General features: G+C 30.0%; 1 protein-coding gene, 1 long non-coding RNA gene and 1 pseudogene across 3 annotated transcripts; 1 reads left to right on the plus strand and 2 right to left on the minus strand.

Annotated features, from left to right (window-relative positions):
• Nucleotides 1-608: 608 nt before the first annotated feature.
• LOC123899746 lies at nucleotides 609-1546 on the plus strand (annotated as a pseudogene).
• Nucleotides 1547-3806: 2260 nt separating this feature from the next.
• LOC123899219 lies at nucleotides 3807-5826 on the minus strand. 2 transcript variants are annotated; one of them, XR_006805534.1, is made up of 6 exons: nucleotides 5260-5826; nucleotides 5021-5172; nucleotides 4833-4928; nucleotides 4443-4555; nucleotides 4180-4344; nucleotides 3807-4095 (listed from the first exon to the last, which is right to left on the minus strand). It is a non-coding gene; the product is annotated as an uncharacterized LOC123899219 (long non-coding RNA). The 2 variants fall into 2 exon arrangements; XR_006805535.1 differs by having other exon boundaries at nucleotides 5021-5785.
• A 2822-nt stretch (nucleotides 5827-8648) lies between these two features.
• Nucleotides 8649-12298, minus strand: LOC123899220 (transcription factor bHLH63-like). Its single transcript, XM_045950294.1, has 7 exons — nucleotides 11614-12298; nucleotides 11102-11350; nucleotides 10854-10988; nucleotides 10665-10739; nucleotides 10350-10568; nucleotides 10127-10238; nucleotides 8649-8859 (listed from the first exon to the last, which is right to left on the minus strand). Exons 1-7 carry the CDS (start codon nucleotides 12013-12015, stop codon nucleotides 8822-8824), a joined length of 1230 nt encoding a protein of 409 aa, XP_045806250.1. The 5' UTR covers nucleotides 12016-12298; the 3' UTR covers nucleotides 8649-8821.
• Between the last annotated feature and the right edge of the window lie 11830 nt (nucleotides 12299-24128).

Genomic DNA, 24128 nt, shown 5'->3' on the forward strand with positions numbered 1-24128 from the left:
AAATACATAAATTTTACGATGAACCTAAAAAATAAATTTTTTCATATATATATATTAGAGAGAGTAATTTCTTATATACCGGACTTGAAAGGTATGCTTCTGTAAAATACTAATAGAAAGAAAAACACTGTCTATTATAATCAGCATAGGAATGTCCCTGTACTTGTACATATGATTCTACGGAGAATTTTTACTTTTGGGGATAAAAACGTTGTATGCATATATTTTCCCTTAAAGAAAGCTTTTCGGTATAGTAAATTACTATTAGTAATGACATGATTAGGGTCATGCTAAAGCAAGTTACACAGATTCTGAGTATGAATCAGCTAGCTAGTTTGTAATGAAATTATGAATTCATTTGCACTGTTATTTAGCATATTCTGTATCAAGTCTAGCGCTATATATATATATATATATATATATATATATATATATATATATATATATATATATATATATATATATATATATATCCTGTAGGATGACCGGAGAAATGCATACAAATTCATAGTTAGCTAGCAATATAAAACAGATTTTCGGTTAACCTCTTACATTGATTTTTAAGAATAAACAAAGCCTTCGAAAATAACTCCGGTATTGATTGTGTTATGGCTTGGCTGATGCACACCAGGGAGACTCTGAGGCAGTTGTTCTATAATGTGAGGAGTACCATGCCTGATGGCTGATGTTAACATTCTCCAAATATGTGCCTGATGGCTCATAATTCCATTGTTGGAGTTGAGCCTAATCATCACAGATTTCCTTGTTTGAAATCTCTTTCCTTGAGTTATGTCTGTATATCTGCTTTGGATCTTAATCTTTTGGTGTCTGCATGCCCAAAGATTGAAGCTTTGGAACTTGTCAATCCAGAGATTGCAATTTCTGATTCATTGGCGACTATTGAAGTGAGTAGCCCAAAGCTGAAGAGTGTGTATATAGATAGAATCAGTTTCGACAAGTTTGTACTGGATGCGGATAGGATTGAGAGCTAGCATTTGAGAGTTTGTGAAATTGAGGTTTTCAAACTATTGGTAGGTGAACCTTGAAGCATTTAAGGATTGAAATTGTTAGTATTATACATCTTGATATTGGTGATACAGTTGAGGATCTTGAGAGTGTGGATACAAGCAACTCCACAACCATATGGCCAAAATTTTACCACATGATTTCGAGATCACCGAATTTAAAGAAGCTCGGGCTGTGGAAAGGGGAAAATGTGGATTTAAAATTAATTGCCACTTGCAATCCACACCTGAGCCATTTATGTCTGAGTTATGATGTGAAATATGGAGTGGTTTGCTGTGCTTTGTATCTGGAAAATGTTAGTTTCTTGGAACTAGGTTGGAGTGTGCTCGATGATGTTTTCTCCCACCGGGTTGAGGGGCTGATTAAGCTATGCCCCAAGCTCAAGAAGTTGGTCATTCGCGGGGAAGTTTCTGATTGGAAGTCTGTTGAAGAATGCAAAATGCTAGCCAATTTCACCTTATCCATGGTTAAGTTGATGAGAAGATACAGACATGTAGATCCATATTTTAATTTTATATAGAGAGAGTTATTCTAAATGCCATGTTAAGTTTGATTGTGTTGGCAGTACGCACATTTGCTTTAGGTAACTTACAGAACTCGAGTTTATGCTCAGAACTCGGTTGCAGTTGCAAAGATATACAATAGCCAACTGACATCAAAACTGCAGCTAGAACAATAATGTTGCAAATAAGATATAAGGATTTCAAGAAAGGTTGTTTCTTTTTAAAACTTTGATAAATGATAGAAGACTCAATAGAAGAGGGTGCCTTGAATTGAAAGGTGAGGGATAACTAAGGCCTTTTATACTAAAGACAGAGATTGTTTACAATTCTGTAAAACAATATGCTTGACATGCCAAATCTTTCTAAGTTACAACTAATCATTCATCTATCAAACATCATTGCTTGAAAAGACAGAATATCTCATTCACTTTACATTTTTTGTACCCTCTAACTTTCTGACTTTTCAAAATTTTCTTCTTTTCATTCATTCAACCAATGTCATGTAGCCTAGCTTGATGTCACTTTCATAAAAGCTTTCAATCCAATTTTCAAGTCAACTCTTTTTTGGCTAAATAAAATTGAAACGTAGATTTAACTTGTAAATTTTTAGAGTTTACCTCAAATTAAAATAATTGACACCAAGGTGTCAAAATTATTTGATAACAAATCTCATCCACTTATTTCATTTCATCTAATGGTTTAAAACTATCACCAAAATAATTAATGTACACCAATATCACCTAATTAAAAAGCAAATTGTATCACAATAAATTCATAATCAAACATTTCCTATTTGATTTCCCTTTTTTATTATTCAAGTGTTTTTTCCATTTTGATTTTTACAAATCCACGTTTTTTTTTTTACATAATTCCCATTGTATTTTTTTTTTACCAATTCCCATTGTTTTTATTTGTGAATAAAATAGCATATTGCTTTGTACCAAAAAAAAAAAAAAAATAGCATATTGCTTTTTGACTAAAGAAAATATTTATTTTAATTTATCAATTGTATTAACTTCCAACAATATATTACTTAAGAATTATAAATTATAAAACATATATTGCTTAAAAAAATTAAAGATTATACATTTTTAATTATATAAATAAAAATATATATTGCATAAAAATAAATTTTGCCATGATTTTTAATTATAAAAATAAAATTATTAGTTTTGTAACAAAAAAAATAAAAAATATTAGCATGACATGCTAATGAGCAAATAAAAAATTGGGAAAACAAATAGAGAATATTTTATTATGCATTTATGATGATAAAGAATTGTTTTATAATTAGGTGATATTGGTGTACATTAATTATTTTGGTGATAGTTTTAAACCACTGGATTAAATGAAATGAGTGGATGAGATTTGATGTCAAATAAATTTTGACACATTGGTGTCAATTGATCCTAACCCATATAATATATATTTTAACTTACTTAATTTTATTTTTAATTTAGAAATTTAAGTGTTATGAATATTAATTAAATAAAATATGATAAAATTAATATATTATTAATTTTAAATTAAAAATGAATTTTAAATATTAGATAATTCACGCTTAATTGATTTTCTCTCATTCTCATTAGTTAAATATGAATATAGTCATGCATTTCAATAACAAATAATACAATAACTATATGTACATATCAATATCAATATATCGTGTAAAGAAATAATATTTCTCTCATTTTTTCACGTATTAAATGTGACTCTTGCATGTCATGTGATATTGAATATTATATATGAAATACAAAGTGATTGTATATTTTAACACCTATTGTTTTGTTTTATTTTTATGAAACCCCTTTTATATTATTATTATTTTTACAATATTCATGTATCTATTATTTATCAAATAACCTATTATATTTAAATATCCACAAATCTTTGCTCAATTGGTTGAAATATCGAAATTTATAAGTTTGACGTCATTTCGTCTATCTACAAAAAAAAAAAAAAAAAAACTTATTTGCATTATTATATTATTTTATCAAAATATAATTACTCATTTGTTTTGTTTCTCGCTTGTTTTCATCTATTCTATTATAAAACATATACTACTATACAAAAATGAAATGTCTCTCTCGATATGTTATTGTATTTATTACTAATATGATAAAATTGAACATTTAAATTAACTACAAAAATTAAGTTTTTTAATCCTTAGTATTTATTACTAATATGATAAAATTGAACTTTTAAATTAACTACAAAAATTAAGTTTTTTAATCCTTAGGCGACAACATGCGAGTTTAAGTGATTATACTCATTCCATAGGAAGTTAAATCGAGTAAACTCATTTTGACTTTCAATTTTACTCAAAATGATTTTAGCTCCCATTTATCATGAAATTCATGCCTAATAACATAGAATCTATATAGTTTAACATTTAAAACGATATTTTAGCAACCTACCTCCTGAAATTTTAAAAGTTGGTTAACAAACGTTTCAACCCACAACAAAAGAAATAATAGAAGAACAAATAAATATAGTACGTATTATTAAATTTGTGGGATTCATGCCACAGACGTGGTGTTCTCTTCAAGTCACGTTCATGAATCATCTGCAAAATATTTGTTTGGAATCTTTATCAAGCCAAAATACAACACCAAAAAAGATAACAATGTTCGGAAATTTTGGGTTTCACCTGTGGCGGTAGGTTCAGCCCCGAAAGTAGATGAGGCATATGACTAGTACCTTGAGCAGGGACCTCATCACAATCATGATAGTCGACACAGCAATCAACATCCTCATGGCTTGTTCTAACAAATATGCGGTCAACTTTGATCGAATTCCTTATCATTTCATCTTCCTACAAAACCCAATTGAAAAATAAAAAATATTCACAAAATTAGCAATTGAAGTTTCCAAGATACCATTTGTTGCTGAGGTAAACAAAGCAATTCTTACTGATAATCCAGAGATTTCTCTTGTTTGTGTCAAAAGCAGTTCCTCATCGATAAATGGAAGCTTGCAAATAGCCTTCCGCAAGTAGCGCTTTCCATCTATATCAACTTTAAAATCTTTAAAAAAAAAAAGAAAAAAGAAGAAGAATAAGAATTAGAAAACAATTTCAAACAACCACACACCAGAAAAATTAGTATAAAAAATCAAACAAGAATAAACCAGCATACCATGAGGATACCATTCTAAAATTTTTGAGATATATTTTTGAAATTTAGGTTTTACCCATATTAGATATATCTTTCAAAAATATATTTCAAATTAGATTATTAACTTACCAAGACCATGAGGCAATTTGTGAAAAGTAAATAAAAATTTTTTGTTGAGAATGCTTACCACTTCTACTTTCTTAGCTTGAATTTCAGCCTGGGTCATCGCAGAAAACTTTAGTTGATAATACCTTGTTTTCCCAACAGGCAATGCCAACTTTTACTGAAGTGAATAATTATCTCAATCTCAATAAAAAAACAAAACAGCAACGGCAAAAAAAACTAAGAATGAAAAGAGGCTTTGAGAAAAATTACTTTGTCAGTAAGGTAGTCTCCAGTTTTCAATAAGTCACTTTTTTCATCCATGCATCTCTGCAGTTCCATTTTCAAATCCTTGGTATTCATCTCCGCGGAACTACTTCCACTCTTAAGATCAGACAAACTAACAGCAAGTTTTTGTCCGTATGCTTTTTTGAAATAAGATGCCTATGAGTCCAACATTACAGTAAACACTAGTATTTACATGTTCAATTTTCAAATGAATAACAACTTACCAAATGCTTCATTTTAGAAAGTTTTGCTCTGATTCCAGCTTTTTTTTAAAGATTTCTGATTCATAAGTCCCAACCTTAAGTATGAATTTTTCCACGACTGGCAAATTGACAAACTCTTTTGGTGCTTCACCAATTTGCATAGACAGAAAACAAGTTCTAATGTAAATGAATGAAATTTGGAGGAAAAGACAAATGATATAAATAAACAAACCAAAAAAAATGTGTATCTCATATCACAATTACTCTAGTAATGTCCACAAGATAATCTCATCGGCTAAGATTTATATAGGACTTTTAAACATATCATAAGTCTTGAATAGGATTGAGGAAGGCATAAGCATTCCAAGTAGTGAAATTGATCGCATAACCTTATGGGCAAAAGAATTGGTATCAATTAAAATGGAATTTTGGACAATATATAAAGTTACCTCTTTGGGTAGAACACATAAAAGTTGGTCAAAAGGTGAAAATGGGACACATGTCTCAAACTCAACTTTGACATTACTCATTGCCTTTATGTCGGGAGCGAAAAACTCATAATAATATGGATAAAACCTAAATTTTAAAAATGTAAATTCATACTAGTCCTTCAATGTACTTTGTATTTCTCAAAAGTGAGTATTAACAACTCATAATAAATCATGTGTTTGTACAAATAAAAACTCTTTACATTTTAGTCACTTATGAGTTAAATTTGTTGGTCAAGGTGTTTGTACAAATAAAAACTCTTTACATTTTAGTAACTTATGAGTTAAATTTGTTGGTCAAGGGCCTAATAGATTTTTATGAAAAGTCATGGTTGAATTTTAATCGAAAGCAACACCTTAAGGCTTAAGTAGTGTATAGAAAAATACATTTTAATGTGTGACTTCTCTTCCGGCCCTATGTTTCTTTTTTCCTTTTTGGATTTCTTTTTTTGTCTTTTAATAAAAACTTCGGTTTTTATTTACCGAATTTTTTTTTCCATGAAAAAAATTTTGATTTCTGTTTACCGAATCTTTCCTGAATTTTCACGAGAAAAAATTTGGTTTCTGCATTCTGAATTGTTTTTCGAGGGCAAAATAAAATTTGTTGGGGGTAATAAAAGAAACATGAGGGGCGGAAGAGAAGCTATCATTATCATTATCATTAAGTAGAAGTAAAAGCCCAAGTTTGTGGTTTACGTTTCTTTTATGGGCTTTTGTGCTTTAGGTCTGAAAGTAGTGTCATACAATATGATTTTTTAATTTGCATGAAATTTTGTAAATACTATATATAAATACTATATATAATACTTCATAAGCTAACATTAAGGTGTTGTTAATTTAATACTCCAAATCTAGTGGGGTTGTTAATTTCATACTCTGTAAAAAAAAATAATAAGTGTGTGAATTTGATAATGATGTCAATTGATCCTATTTTAAGAAGGTATGTGGATCAAATATTCATACTCCAAATTCCAAATCTGATCCAGCATGGGCCTATTTAGAATTTTTCGAAAAAGAATAAGACACAACACTAAGGTGTGGAAGCTAACATTGATTCTTGCTTTTGAAATTATTTTGTATATACTATAAAATAGAGATTACATGCTGATAGCAAGGGAATCTGTGTTGATTTTATTAAATTATTATAATAATATGATATGATAAAATGTTTGGGACTGTGGCTAAGAGCCCCCCATGTGATTGAAAGGGTAGAAAGAAAAAGAATTTCTCACATAAAGATAAAAATGGGCCAATTGAAAGCAACATGAAATAAAATCTCTCTCTATCCTTAGGAACAGAGAATCAACAAAATCTTCACTATGAAGGAGACATATCCACCGATGTCACAATTATGTATACGTTGAAAATGAAATATGGCTGCGGTATTTGTTACCTTCAAATAGTATTTATTAAAAAAACATTAGTACGTAGTTCCTAATTAACCGTCGATACAACCAAATTTTGGAAATGAGAAGCTCCTTTCATGCATGTTAAGACAACAACAATGGTCTACCCCTATTATTTATTAGTAGAGTATTACGTATAGTATGTGCTAACAATTGGGAAGATATATAAAAAAAAAAATAATGAGAGATCTCGTTGGATTAATTTATTTGAACTTATCTATAAGTATAAACACTTATTAAAGAAGTTTCACATCAATTACAAGATGACATGTTTGTTCTATATGTCCATTGAATCTTGATTCGAGTAATCTTATATCTGATGACCAAACATGTATTAAATAAATTTGGAGATCATGTTAAAATATGTTGTAATAGAAATTAGAACCATATAAAATTGGATTGTCCTAACTCAATTCTAAATTACTACTATATCTCATCTAATATGAAAATAAATAAGGATTGGATTGAAAAATAAATAAGGGCCATTGAACTAGGAGCAACTTGGAAACCTTGATAATGAGGCTTGCATTTTGGTCCTCATGATTCATGACTCGACATAATTAAATATATGTTATTTTTTAATTTCATTTTCAATTATAGACACATGATCGTAAGTATGAATGATATTTTTGAATGAACTGAATCATAAATAATTTTGGATACATTTAGAGACAAAATATGATTCTAATAAATTGAAGACATAAAAATGTCTGCCCATAACCCTTCTTACCACCGCATATTTAGAGCTATGTATTCATCATTCTATGGCTTAGCTATCACTGTCTTTATCAACACCCTCTTATTCTGTCCCCAGACCCAAATTGCTTGCTACTTTATGATGGTCCACTATCTCACCTCTTTCCCTCCACCATGTTCAGTGTTTTCTGTTTTACTTTATCCAATTAAATGGATAAGGCTTAATTGAATCACATATTATTTAAGGTTAAATTGTTGCATAGAAAATGGAATGTTTAGTTTGACACTTTGACTATTATTACTTCTGCAATCATTTGCATTTGAAGGCATCCCCCTAAGATATTTTTAGTGTATTTTGAGTGAATAACAAATCTTTCACCTACATACATTGTATCTTTGAATCTGGATTTAACGCAATAATTGTGTTACGTAGTTACTCATGTTAATCGTACGATCTAGAATTGACGTATGAAATTTGTTTATAGTTTACTTTTTTTATTCATAACTCTCTTGGTTCCTAGGAAAAAGAAATTCTAGTAGTCTGGAGTTCAACCGCGAGGTAAGTAAAACCTGACCAGAAAATATGCGTGTATAATCTGAACTATCTAATTTTAAATCAATGTTGCGATTTAAAATAAGGTGTACTTGTGTGTATATATTACAATAGGAAATATGCGTTCTTGGTTCGAGAGTCGGTTCTGACATTTAGTGTTTTCAACCACTCTCGGTGATAGTTACGGCAGATTGAACCGTGATCTTTCATACTTAAGTTCAACCCCTAATTGATTATATTTTAATTTGAACGTGTTAAAGGAGCTACTGAAGTTAATTATCAGGTATTAATTAATATGACTTTATTCATATTATGGAGTAGTATACAGACAATTGATTACTATATAAGGCTATGTACTTGAAATGAAAAAAGAATCTTAATAAGAGGCATTTGGAGTAATTAAGCTAATTAATCCAACGAATGGTCACATAATTTCTGGTCTACATCTCGATCTTTAGATTTCCATTTTCAACTAGACCTGCATAAATGTCAAACAACACTTTTAGAATTTTTGCAAATTTGTAGTCTGTATAGTATAAAGATTTCCATAATTAGTGTTACAACATTCTTATGTTCATTTATGTAAATATCAAAGTCAACTTTTACAGTTTTTTCTAACCTTTTTTATCTAAGAAGTTTTTTTTTGAAGAAGCTAAATTAGTCCACCCAAATTGACACTAGAGAGAATCAAACCTTAAACCTCAAAAGGAGCACACTCCCAGGTCCTAAACTAATACTAATGCACCAACCCAAGTGGGTTTTTTTATCTAAGAAGTTCTTTTTTATTTCCATTCATTTAGTAGTGTGAGAGTATCATTTTCTTTGATTTTAAGTGGTCTCTAAATTGGGAGATTGTGAAATGGCAACCAGAAACAACCCTCAAGTTGTAATCCACTTTGTGCCTTAAGAAAGTGATTGATGCTATTGCTGGTCCTCAATGCTCAATGTTTCAAACCTTTTCATCCAAGTTGCTAAAGAAATTACAATTTCAAAAAGGGAAGCTGATAGCTCCCTCTAATCCAATTTATTTCATAAAAACAATTAACTTGCCAAATAAGTGCTTTTATCACTTAATCCATACTACTAATGCATGTTTTTGTCATGCTAATATAATCTTCTTCTCTCCTTAAACTAAACAAACTACCAGAAATCAAGCTACATCGCATTAACACATTAAATTAAAGGCGTATTCAACGTCTGACATATGTCAATGTCTAACACAAATACAATACTAAAATACCGGATCATTTTTATTTTTTCAAATTAATGTCTGTGTGCCTGATTCATGTGTCTTCTTACGTAGCATTAACCATTATGTGTGAGTAAAGTAGTGGGAAAGTCTCACGTAAGCTTATCTCAGTTGGCTGAGACATTGCATTATATATGCAGAGGGTCGGGGTTCGAACCCGGATCATCCCATTTATCCACCTTAAGAGTGGAATTTCTAGCCACTAAATTATGACAACAAAAAAAAAGTAGTGGGAAAGTGGTTACACATAAAAAAGAAAAACCAGCTGTATAATTGAATGATTTAACAGATCCATTTAAAAAAATAATCATTATTTTGATTATTGTGAAAAATAAAAATTAAAAGGTCTTGGTATATTTCAATGCTTGATCAAAATCAATGGGATGTAATGTCTCCATCATCCATAAATCCACTATCTTTTGCCTCTACTTTCTACTTTAAAGATACAAAGCTAATTAAAAAGTGAATTTATGACTAGACACAAATTTTTATCTACCTGTAAATAACTGAGATTGAGAAGGAAAAGTTGTTGCTCTTGCTTGATCAAAACTCATGTTGTAAAGATTTTGTTGATAATCACCTTCCCATGTTGTAGGAGGTAAAATTTGCTGCAACAAACACATAAACAAGATTATAATTAAAATTAATCAAATCTACCATTACATTAAGAACACTAACTAGTATAGGGACAAAAAAATTAACAAAGAGAGTGAACCTACAGAGAAACAAGAAGTATCAATAAAAGTTTCAGGTAATGATATAGGGGCACTTATGCTCCTTTTAAGTCCTATATCTGTAGGGTTCATTCCAGTATCTAATCCACCATAAGGAACAAATTGTTGTGGTGAATTGAATTGAAGATAAGGATTGTTATTATTCAATTCTGATGATATTCCAATTGCTGGAAAACTTGCATTTGCATCACAAGTAGGAAACACCTATATAGGAATCAAATCAAACACAAGAATATAATTAATTAATTAAGATAAGTTGAAAAGTGAAATTCTTCAATTTGAAGTTTGAACATTCATTACCTCTTTTTCAAATAGATCATCAATATTGAAGTGATCAAGTCTTGGATTAACTGTCGCCAATTTCATCGATAAGAACTGCATGTGTCAAATGAACATAAGTTAATTTGTGATGGATGGATCAATGTGATAGGCAAATCAAGAATTAATGAAAATAATCTGACTAATTAATTAACTAACTCTTGAATTTACCTCGACTTGTTTTTGAAGAGACTGAACATAGTTGATGATTTCATCGAGCATTCCGGCTTTTCCTGTAATTTTGTTACACCCTGGTACTAAATCTTGTAAATACTTCATTCTCTCACTAATCTTTTCCCTTCTCACCTGCATCAAAATTCAGATTATAAGACTAAAACTAATTTCCTTTTCGGCATACACCATTTTAGTTACGGACTAAAATGAATATTCACTCTTATTATTGATAGTAAACTACTCACTCTTTCAGCTAAGCTATGGCTATCAGTGGCTTGACCGCGACGCGCGCGAACATGAATGTAATCAGTCTTTTGATTTTGAACCTCAGAGACTTTTGAATTTTCCTTTGAGTTTGAAGTATCTTCTGCTCCACAGTTTTCTTTGTTATTACTGTTGCTTTTTTTGGCACTGTGGTTCCCTGTGATCTTAGATTCACCATCCTCAGCACCAATTTTGATTCTCTTGTCTTTGTTTTCAATTTCATCAACAACCTAAACAACAAGCAACAACTAATTTCATTGATATTTTTATGAACTATGATCGCTATGTAAAATGAAAAATACTAACATTAACAACTAATTACTGACTTTAGCCGTTTCAAAAAGAAAATGATCTCTATGCAAAGTGAATAAAACAAAACTAACATAACATTGTAATACTAACGTTACTTATCAAAAAAAAAATTAACAACTAATTACTGACTTTGACCGTTCAAAAAAAAATGATTTCTATGCAAAATTCAATTTCCACACACCTTGAGCTTTTCAGATTTTCTCTTTTTAGAAGAATTGTGTTTTCCAATTGAAGAATCAATGAGTTTGGGGTCTGGAAGAAGAGGTGGACAGCTGAAAGTTCTTGAAATTGATGAAGAAGTGACATCAACGGTTGGGATTTGAAGAGGCATTAAAAGAGGAAGTGATGAAGAATCTTGAGAATTCTGAACTAGTTGTTGCAGAGAAGAACAGAACACAGTACTATTACTGTTGAATCCATTTCCAGAAAAGTAACGTTGTTGTTCATTTTGTTGCTCATGTTCATGTTGTTGTTGTTGTTGTTGCCACTTCATTCTTTCTCTTTGTCTTTCCAAAACAGTTATGTCGGAAGAGCAACTTTCAGATGGTAGATTCCCTGAATTAGTATTCAAACAGTGCAACATATTGATCACTGTTATTATTATTAAACTTGAATACTAATTAATAATAATGATTATTAGAGTTAGCTTGTTGTTGAAAGTTGAAACAAAGGAAGATGAATTATATATATGTTGTAGTGATAGTGAGTGATTCAATTTTGGAGAGGAAAGAAGAAGAATACTTGAGAGGAAAGTAAAGCAAAGTAAGGTGGGTCAATGCACACACTACATCAATGAATGAATGAAGGTGTTGTGTAGTGTAGGAGGAGGTGATGATAGAGTGAAACGTAGTTAAGGTTGGAATGGAAAATGGATGTGGGGTATATATAGATTGGAGAAATTATTTTTTAAATATAATATAATTTCTATTTGGGGAAATAATAAGACCAGTTAATAAATAATTGAGAAGTCGTGAATCAGGATAGGAGGAGATTCCAAGTTTTGCCAATAAATCTGCACATTAATTCATTTCTTTAAAGAGTGACTAGAAGAAACATTATTTTGAGAGAACAACTTTTTTTATGTCTTGGATCAGTATATCATGAGTATGATACTTGAGTTTGGACCTTTGATGAAGTTCATAATACAATGTAAGAATTCAAAGTAGCACACAAACTCGTCAATTTCCACATCTTTAGTCAATAAGAGACCCATGTAGATAGCGTAAAGTTTAGCAAGCATGATGTCAGAGCATTTTGAATGAATCCTTGGAAAATAATAGTCGAAGGTGTTTTACATAATACCACAAAATTTCGATCGAATGGGAGAACTAGTGCAACTTCCATCAACAGTGAGGATAGTACAAGAGTGATTATTATTGTTCCATTTGATGAATCTTTCAGCTGGCCTGTCGTTAGTAGTAGGCGAGGCAATTTCGGAAGCAATTTGATGTATATTCTAAAAAAAAAAAATCTTTTTACGATCATTAACTAAATATTAGATACAACAATTTTTCTTATTCATAAAATCAAATTTTTGGTTCAAATTTATAATGAGTTCTCTCAAAACGAATTGCTTAAAAGAATTCAAATTTAATTCTAGATGAAAATAATCTTAGTTAAATTTTATTTACCTCAATAACTGAATTATGGATTATGACCACATTCTTAGAGAGTTAATACAAAAGTAAATCAGTAGTATTTCACAAATAAAATACGTGAGTTTAATTATTAAATTGGTAGATAGTACAAAAAAACAATAAAAGGTGAATGAATGTGTGAAAGACAGAAAGAAGTGGGCTAAATTATTAGGAAAGAGGGATAGATTAGAAGAGGTTGAGTTGAGTTGAGTTGATTGGAGAGGGATGTGTTCCTATAACGAATCTGTGGGCTTTGGGGCCCATTTGATATGACTGCCACGTGGGACTGTTCCATTCGCGGCAAAACGGAGGCGCTCTTCCACTCCGTAATCATCATTTTACTAATCTTATGCAATAGATTACTCAATGAAGCATGATATTCCAATGCGAAGTTTCGAATCAGGTACAATATCTCTTAATTGCAAAGTGACTTCACAATTAAGTGACTATTTGGGAAATTGAGAGTATTATTATTTTAGTAACTAGACGAAATAAAAATAGTTGTTAAAAATTCACGTATATAAGTAAAAGAGTTGAGTTCGAAATTTAATCATACTAATATTTTACTTGATAATTATAACATTTTTATCGATCAAATGATCTAAATTTATGAATTTTTTTATTTTAATCCGCTCAACCAATTATCCTATAATCAAATCAAGGTTGTCAAAGGAGAAATGTTGCTTTGGACGCAAAGTGAAATCATTTATATTTAAACACATATATTATTGAAAAAATTTAAAGATAAATAATTTAATCACTTATTCACTTATCTAATATTAATTAATTTTTTTATCTTTTAATTTTCTAAAGTAATGCATGTGTATTTAATAATTTAGACTTGAACCTATATATAGTTCTATCCAAAGTTTAGTCACCCCATTTATTCATCCTATAATTGATTAATTAATGAAATTATACGTAAGTCTTGAAGAAAAGGATTACATGCTCATTTAACTTTGGTGTTCCATTTTAATTTAAAATTAAAAAAAAAAGGAAGGGAATGGGGTGCATTTGTATTTTGTTGTGGTGGGTGGGGTTATCTAATCTTTATTATGGGCCCCGGGAAATATGACAGGAACTTGGTCCAACTTACGTCTTCACCCACGTGAGATTCTTCCACGTGGCAATTCTCTATGCTATCATTCTGACATGTCAGTTAATGACGTGTCACGTGACATGGATAGAATTAGTCTTCAACTTCTTTCATTGGTTAGTATTGGAACCCGTTTACTTTAGCTGGGAATGTGCTGAGAAACTTACATGACTCATTTGTTCTTGATTTGTACCGGTTAGTTCTTCCGATCCTTTTTATAAGAAATAATTAATTTTTTTTTATATATTGTTTGACCAATGTATTTGGTCTATAATATAAACCAAATACATTAATTATTGAATGAATTTGAAAAGTCAAAAATTTCTTATAAAAAGGATTAAAGGGATTATTTTCTTACATAAATTTGTCTAATGCGCACATTAATATCTTTGTAAGTTTTTTCTCCCTATATCCCAAAATATAAGCAAAAGTGGGTCAAAAAAACTTGATGTATTTGATTAAAGATTTGAGTTAAATACATTCACTTTTGTTGGTCATCTTTTGATTATATTATGGGAGGGGGGAGTATTAACTAAGTTGCACTTGCTAGACTGGTTGTTTTTTGTTAAAAATAAAATCATTTGGTTCCATAAGCTTAACTCAAGTGATAAGTATCCCGATCATTTTATTTATTTAGTTCAAGGATTGAATTTCTAGCCACCAGACGCGTTTCAATGAAATAATAATCTGAAGATAGATAGTTAATATTCATCTCTCATGGTTGTTGCAAACTTTAGTGAGTAAAATGTGATGATACCTTGAAAGAGAGCAGTGTGTAAGGCATGTGATCACTGATGAGGCACTTGAAATGAATGAATACTGAAATGTCTAAGTCATGCTTTGCTTGCAAAATTATGCTGCCATTTGCAGCTTGAAGCAACATATAGTAATTAGGAAGGGAAAAGGTGAACAAAAATGAATAATTAGAGAGTAGGAAGGAGTCCAACCCAATAGGATGATGAGAACGTACAACTTCCATTATCACACACCTAATGGGCCATCAAACAGCTTTTCCTTCCACTTTATTTTGGTTTAAGTCACCATCCCCTTAATTCCTCTTCTCTATCAATATAAGTTACATCCTATAATTTCTTCTATATGTTGTGTGAGCACCTAATTATCCAATCAAACAACACAATAACAAATTTCCCTAGCATAACCAAACATGTTTTAGTTTAAATTAAGTACAATGTTAAGCAAGACAATTTAAACTAATCTAATGTTTATGATGGAAAATTAACACACAACAACACGTAGCGGAAATTAAATTCTTCAAATCCGTAAGAATCCATGAAGATCAACAATAAATAAAAACCAACTAATAGAACAAAATAAAGACATTGAACTTTTAATGTGAAAAACTCTCGATGTAAGTGTAAAAAATCACGGATCGTCTAGACCGAAGAAATAGATTCGCTATAGTCAAATAAGAGTACAAAAAAGTCTCAAAGTGATGCACAAGTTAGTGCTAACAATCGATCAAACAATAAAGCAAACTAGCTTATAAAACAAAAATAAAAAATTGAAATATAGGTTCCCAATAGAACAGCTTCAGTGTGAACTGTGATTTCTTAGATCTTACCTTGTTTTAAAGATCCGAAGGGTGAAAAATTGTCTTCATGTGTTGCGAACTTGCCCTCCAAAACTAAGCAAAATCCAAAGGTTAACGAATCAATAAACAATGTTTTACTGAGGCTACTATATGAATAACGAGATTTGCTTTCACGCTTCTTTTCTCTCTTTCGAAGGTTGTTCTCTCACAAAATTTCATTCACATAATAAATCTAATATGATCACTACTCAACTTACCTAAGTGAGATATAATGAACTAACAACTTTGATCTTTCTTTGCATAAGAATGGAGCTCAAACCTAACAAACTCCACCTCACAAAACTATATAGAGGACATCGCAAAAAACCGATAATATCACAAGAAGCTTCAAATTTCCCTCTTGCATAACCAACTATGATTATTCTCTTACTCTCATGTTTTAGTTTAAATTAACTACAATTTTTATTTTTATTTTTTGTAGAAGCAAATTAACTACAATGTTAAGCAAGAGAATTTAAACTAATGTTTATAGTTTACACCCAAAAAAAATCTGAGATAAAAAATTGTACATATTTTTCTCTCATATTCACAATTTCAAATAACAAATAAATTAAATAGGCTAAAGTATACTTTTATTTTTTTTCAAAATTTGTTTTCGTTAAAAGATTAATTTTGTTCCTTTATTTTTACATTGTTGTACAAATTCATCCTTCATTAAATATAAGTCCCATGTGGTATTTGTGACATAGCTGGGGTGATCATTTTCTCATTTCGAGCAATAAATTTATGATTTCAAACTTGTAAACTCGCAAGGAGTCAAGAAACTTAAATATCTACAATTTATATATATATGGTCAGTTTTAGAATCTGCTAGATTGCTACTGTTCATAAAATTAGAGTTTCAAAAAATGAACCAATGACAATAATTGAAAAGCCTTAACTTCTTATCTTCTTATCTAATTTATAAGTATATACCTATGAGCATGCAGATTAATAATTGGGTGAGGGAGATATGCCATACTGTATACTGTGTGAAGAAGAGCAGCAGATCCAATATATGTATGGGGAATTTTATATAATTCTTTCTTGCATAGTATCATATCATCCCTAATATATAAAAAAAATAAATAAAATGTAGACAGCATAAAGTTTGGGATATGGAGAAGTCTGTTGCTAATTGATATCCATAGACCATAGTTATAGCTCACTTGGACCTTTTGGTCCACTTGCAAGTTGCAAATGATCAGTGCACAGATACATACTTGGCCTTCTCCTTAAATACAAATATTGCACAACACATAATTTTGCACCAAATTCAACCCTCTGGCCTCTCACTAAAATTGGCATTGTTGTCTAATTATTTTTCAATGTAAGTTCATTTTGTTGTAAAAGTAATCCCTTCTTCACAAAATATAAACAAATATTAGTCAACAAAAATAAATGTGTTTGATCCAAATTTTTAACTAAATACATCAAATTTGTTTAACTCATATAATCATATTTCTTTATATTTTGAGACTGATGGAGTAGTTTATAAGACCAAGAACACCTATATAGACACAAACGGACAAACATAAACTATATTAATTTAAGCACACATACAAAACCTAAATAAAATTAAAAGATAAAAGAATTAATTAATATTAATTTATGTGACTAAATTATTTATGATTTATTTTATGCGCGCCAATATATAGATTTGGGGCTGTGGCCAAATGAAAATTGCTCTTATAAGATATGCACTATTTCTTTGTCAAAGAGAGTTAAGTATCGAAGAAAAGAGTTGAAAAGATTGACTACAAGTTGTTTTTAAAACTTCAAGTTCCAATCCCCGGCCCCTGACGTCTTAAGTTTGCACAGAAAGTTTTCTCTTAATTAGCTTGCTGCCGGTGGGTGCATGCATGCCCCCTACCTCCATGGCGGTAGATCGCAATTTTGGGTCACACAAGGTTTTTTGTATTTTGAATGGACTTATAATTTGTGACATGAAAAAATAATTTTTTTTTCTTATAATATGGGAACGAGGGAGTGTCTTACAAACATTAATTTTATCTTATATTTCTTTTTTGTATGTTTAACAAATATCTCGGGTAACACATATTAGCATACCCAAAATATTATACTCAATCACTTAAACATTACATCAAGACTATAACTACTATAACTATACTGAATGGGTTAAACACTCATGTATTTTTTAAGTTAAATATATTTTTTATCCCTCTAAATATGTTAAATTTTATTTTTAGTCCTATAAATTTTTTTTCGAACTTTAGTCCCATTAAATTTTTAGTTTTGAATTTTGGGCCCGCTTCTTTTCAAAATTTAGTGTATCGCGCGCGTTTTAATTGACATTTTTTTAAAAACTTCATTATTAAGATCTTAAAATAAAACTAGTTTCATAATCAAACAATTTTAGTCTTTAATTTTGATTCATTTATCTATAACTTCAAATTAAAGATTAAATTGTTAAAATAAAGTTGAAATATGCAATTATTTTTGGGTCAACTCGACTCAGCCTGGCCCGACCCAATTATTTATATGCAACTCTAATAGAGCTGTCAAATGGGTTAGTCTGACTCGGCTTGACCCGACCCAATTATTTTTGGGCTAGACATTAAAGAGTTCGGCCCAGCCCGACCCATTTCATATTATTTTTTTCGTTTTTTCAAAAAACAATTACGTCACTTTAATGTATTAGTTACTCATGATTATTAATTTTATTGAGATATAATTTTACGCAAGTGTAAATAATTTTTATATTAGCACTCAATATCAATTAAACTCTAGTTTGATTCTTATAAAATCATTAAATCAAATTAACAAATCATACATAAATATAACCTGTTTTATTGAGCTTACACATTTAACTATATTTTTTATAATAACTTTTCAATTAGATGATAATGTTTTATGTTTTCATTGATATTATTTTTACAAAAATGCCATAATTTTTTTATAATGGACCAACCCGAAGCCTAATGGGCTGCATAAGCTTGGGCTGAAAAGGCCCAATTATATTTAGGCTAAGTTTTTTGAAGTCCGATTCACCCAAACCCATCACTCAATTTTGACAGCATTACCTCATAAAATTTTAGAGAAAATTTAAAGAGAATATCCATTTTAACAATGATTTATGACAAAATTTACGTATAATTATTTTAATGAAACTTTCATCGAAATTTTTCAAATTATCAAATTAATTTGAACTAAAGTCTAGTAAATGAAATGCGCGCTAGCACAGTTGGTTTGGTTGTTGGTTAGGTCAAGCAAAGGTCTTGACAAATAAATAAAAAAAGTCTAGTAAATACAAGCACAAGATTCAACTATATGTACTAGTACCAACCTGTAAAACTTAGATATTTTTTGAAAAAAAAAATTTATTTGCAGCTTATTACACAAATTCTTATTATGGATGGTAAGTGTTTATTGACCGATCATAAAACTTTTTTTTTTTGTTTATAATGACTGAGAATTGAACATAAGACCTATAACGTACTACTCAAATCTCTCGTCACTAGATCAAACATAGTGACTTTATCATAAAACTATTCTATTTAACAAGTATGCGGAGATGCAAACATCAGCAATATTTCACGTTTGCTAACTGGCAAAGGATGATGACAATTGACTGTGATTTCTTAACCAAATTTATTTGTTGAAGTCATTATTTAATTAATTGATTTTCTTAGACTAATTTTCCACCTCAACAAACACACATGTTATGTTTCATTTTGTCTTACAATACTAGTAACATCTTCCAAACTAAATGGTAGGTTGATTTGTCATCGGAACAAAACAAAGAAGAAATCAAATCGGCGGTCCATAGACTATAGTCCATACTGTATAAATATACAATCCTCACTTATTATTATTTTTATTTTTTTTGTCTTTCCTCACTTATTATTTTACCATGATGATTCCGATCAATTTAATTTGAGTTATGCATCATGCATATGGGGTGGTAGGTAATGAAATAAAAATGGTAAATTTTATATTAAAAATAGTAATAATTTTAAAAGGTTACTTAACAAATTCTAATATAATTTTATTATATTTGGTTTTCTAGTGTCCAATTTTTCATATTATTTAATTACCACCGTTTTAAATATGCATGCCTTTTTCTCTCTTTTTTGGTCAACATATATCCATGCTTTTTTCAACTAAGATAATGTAAATTCTGTTCATGAAGAAAAGGCCTTTGTACTTTTGAAAATTTGTGTAGTTTGTGTTTAGAATACGGGATGGAGAAAATAGCTAGGAATGTGATAAAGTGCACTTCTTCTCCCAAGATTTTAAATTCCATCTTGATTTTGGATATGTAGCAATATTAAATAGTTTAGAGAAAAATTGTCATTGATTTTAGTCTCACAAGTTCGAGAGATTAATTAACGAAATTGCGCTCGAATATCTGTAGAACACTTCCAGTGGTAGAAAAGAAATTAAGGATACAAGACATTTTCAATATTATATATGCTCTTTTCAAAGTGATCTACCAGATAATCAAATAAATAAATAAAACAAAATATTGGAATGACCTTGTATATATTTGAATGTTAAAAGAATTTAAATAATTTTTTTTGACAGGGAATTTAAATAAATTAATCTGTACAAAAATTATGTAAAAACGTTAAATGAAAAGGCATTTCAATGTCTATTTTTTTGTTATTCTCTATTTCACATCTACTAAATTGCATGATTTAGATAATCAAAAAGGTAGGTCGAATTGGAATAGATTTCGTCAAATGATTGTGAGATATTTGCAAACATCTAAATCTTAAGACACTGAGCGCAAGTAAGAGTGGAAGGTTTTTGAGGAGTGGGTGGACACTGATGAAGAAGTCTATAGTAGTCATATTTATCAATGCTGAAGTCAAATATCTGTTAGGAGGCATTACGAGCTTGAACAGCTGTTTGTGCATAAAAAAGAATCGGACGTTATATGGCTTCGTTGGGCCTATGACCAATCTGAATCATAATGGAAGGGGAAAAAATGATAATTATAGCGGAAAGAAATGTGTATGAAATCAGGGAATTTTTAGGTTGAATCGTTTAGAGACAGAATTTTTAGGTTGAATATATATATATATATATATATATATATATATATATATATATATATATATATATTATAAATAAAATATTCGGTATTTTATTTTGTAGTTAATTTTATTCTGCAGCTGTCAAAGATGTTCTGAAAGCCCATGAATCAGACAGGCCTATAACAAGATTTCTATTTACATATGGGCCTTAGGCCCACAACTATGTTATCCGTATAACAATAAAGCATCCATTTTTTTTTTATAAAAAGAATAAACCATCCAAAAATATTATTCTCTCTATAAAACTCAAAAAAACTATTCTCCATAATTCTGTCTTTAGACAGTATAAGTATAATAATAAATCTCAAAATTATATTAAATTCGTCAATATATATTTATTAAAATCTGCCAATTTAGTTATTAACATTTTTATAACAAAGTAAATTAACAAATATATATTATATATGCATAGTTTAAGAAACTGAATTCAAGTGTGAGTGATAGTTTTTGAACAAAGTTGATGGTTTATTATAAAAAATATCTTACTATTATCTATAAGTAGCATGGACACTAAACTTTGATGTCTCAATCATCATCGCATATATTGTGGAAAAGCACAATATCTATAGGAAAAATTATATGCCACAATGACATTATCAAAAATACCTTTTTATATCTTTAGTTAGCTTTTATCTGCACAATCACTTTTAACACGAGAGGCTTGAAATTCATGCTCAACTTACACTATGAACTACGTGAGCACTGAGCTGATGCGTTTATCTTTTTTGGGCTCGTGAAACATCCCCTAAATAACTTGTGGCAGAATCAACTACAACACGGTTGGATCATGATGGGTTCAGAAAATCATCATTCCATTTAGTCTCGAACAACTACATCAATGAGTTTGACATCAAATCTTAACTTAAAATCTTAAGACATTAGGTTTGTGGGTATTTATAAATGTTTTAACATCCATTTTTTTCATATGATGTTGGGATTCAATCCGCACTTGAAACATCAACAATCTTCACCTACCTCAAGTGTGAATCCATCCATTTTTATGGGTATGTTCTCCCGCAAACGATTTTTTTATTTTGATCCACACTCACTGCTGTTGGAATCCATCAACAAAACACAAGAGGCCGGTTCAACTAGAAGAAAAGACTATTCATTCTACGAGACTATGGTATTGTTTGACCTAATTTTTTTTTCTCTTATTTTTTCTTAGAAGTAATTAATACAACAATTTTTAAAAGCTCTAGTAAGAAACAATGAGTCAAACAACATAATTCACTTAATTACAATGTAACTTTTTTTATAATCAGCCATGAGTCGGTGTAATTTTTTACTTCGTCAAAAGAAAAAATTAATTGTCAGTTAGTTCGGTAGTGATTGACATTAAACTTGATAGAGAGAACCACGGTTCTCCCGCAACTCGATCGAAAGGGGGTGGAACCACTTGATGTTATAAGTGACCCCCAAAGCAGATTAAACCGGAGGTGAAAAGTAAATAAAAATAGCTTAACAATAATAGTATCATTTTCATGGGAGTTTACTTTGATGTTTTAAGAATAAGATCATTTTTGTGTGCAAGATGTGTGACCCATTCTGCCGACCTAGCAAAGGAAGGAGCCACACTCCTTAATGTGTCCAGAAAAGAAAGTGGGTGGTATGGAAAAAAAAGAAGAAGAATGAAATTGGGATGAAAAGTATTTGTTGAATCAAATGCTGGTAGCTTGATTGAAAATTCTGCAGTATAAGTGATTATTGGTAACATGGGAAATATATATCTACACACAGTGATATGCAATTGGACATGTGTAAAATAAATGTACATTATTGATGTATCGTAATGAAATTCTACCAGTTTATGCATAATTTTAAAAATCATATAAACCAATAAAATATTTTAAGTAGTATCACAAGTCTAAATAGCAGATGGATTTTGTATATATTCAAAAGTTTCAGATAGCCAGCTAGAACCTTTTGGAATGTAGTAATTGGGAGAAAACATCCGAAAAACCAATTCCAAAAAATCTGAGAACTGAATAAAATAGTACTATAAGCTTTTTATCAGTTCAGCACATAGCACCAGTGGTGGCTGATGATGACCACCTCAATTTAAGATATTTGTTTTATCTAGCTGGGGTGAAACTGTAAAATTTCTTTTAAGCAAGCATTAGAAACTTAGTACGAAGCATAACACAAACACTATTCGGAGTTTGGGGAGCGATGGAAGCAACAGCATGTTAATGCTTCGGTACCAGAGAAAGACGTTACATTTCCACTCAAAATTTTAAGGTAGGTAAATAAGTTTCTCCTCTTATACATCTTCCTGTTAAGTATCAATGTCTCTACTCTCACATCATATATAAATGTCACTTCTCAAATATAAAAGTCACTCTCTTGTATATCTAACTTTAAATTCATTCATGTTCAATGTGAGATTTAACCATCACACTTAAAAGTCAACAAACACAATAGCGACACTCCACGCAGACATTGTTAAAAATTTGAGAAAATATATAGAAGTGATCATATATAACTACAATATGTAATATGTTATGTGGTATCGGTCTCCGACATCGACATGTGTCTTCAATCAGAAATATCGATACTTAGACGTGGGAACAGGTCAGGCCGGTCTACCGGGACATAAGGCCTAGCCTACATAGGTTTTGGCAAGGCCAGCCTATTTCTTTAAATAGAGCAGACCAAGGTTTTTTTACAAGCCTATTTAGCTAAAAAGGTCGGGCCGCATACCACTAAAAAAGTCTTTGAGGCCTATTACGCCGGCCTATTTAACGTAATATGAATAATATTTTTACTATGATTATAATTTATATATTAAAATTTGTACTTTGGTTAAATTATAAATCTATTAACTTTTTAAGTAGTTTAAATTTATTAATCTACATTCGTTTTTAACATATGTAAATGTATTATTATAAACTAGAATTAAAATATGATGACATATATAGTCAAATCCTCTAAAATATCATGTTAAATATCAAAAGTAACATTGATTTATTCGTTAACAAGTATATTTAAAAATAAATATAATTATTTATTTAAATATGTTCATATGAAATAGGCTTTTAAACAAGCCAACAGGCCACATCAGACTTTCAAAAGACCAGGATCAGACCTAAAAAGTAGGCCTATGATAGGCCACAAACCAGACTCAAATCTTCGATTTTTTGACAGGACAGGCTCGGACTTGACAAAGCCTAACTCAGTCTAGTCTATTCCCACCTACGACACTAAGTTTTGGTGACGCTAAGTTTTAACGTTTATAACTATGAAGCTAAGCAAGGTGAACAACTTTATTTGCAATATATGATGAAAAAGGAAAGAAAAAAAAAAAAA

Source organism: Trifolium pratense, linkage group LG7, assembly GCF_020283565.1.
Source record: "Trifolium pratense cultivar HEN17-A07 linkage group LG7, ARS_RC_1.1, whole genome shotgun sequence".
Lineage (NCBI taxonomy): Eukaryota > Viridiplantae > Streptophyta > Magnoliopsida > Fabales > Fabaceae > Trifolium > Trifolium pratense.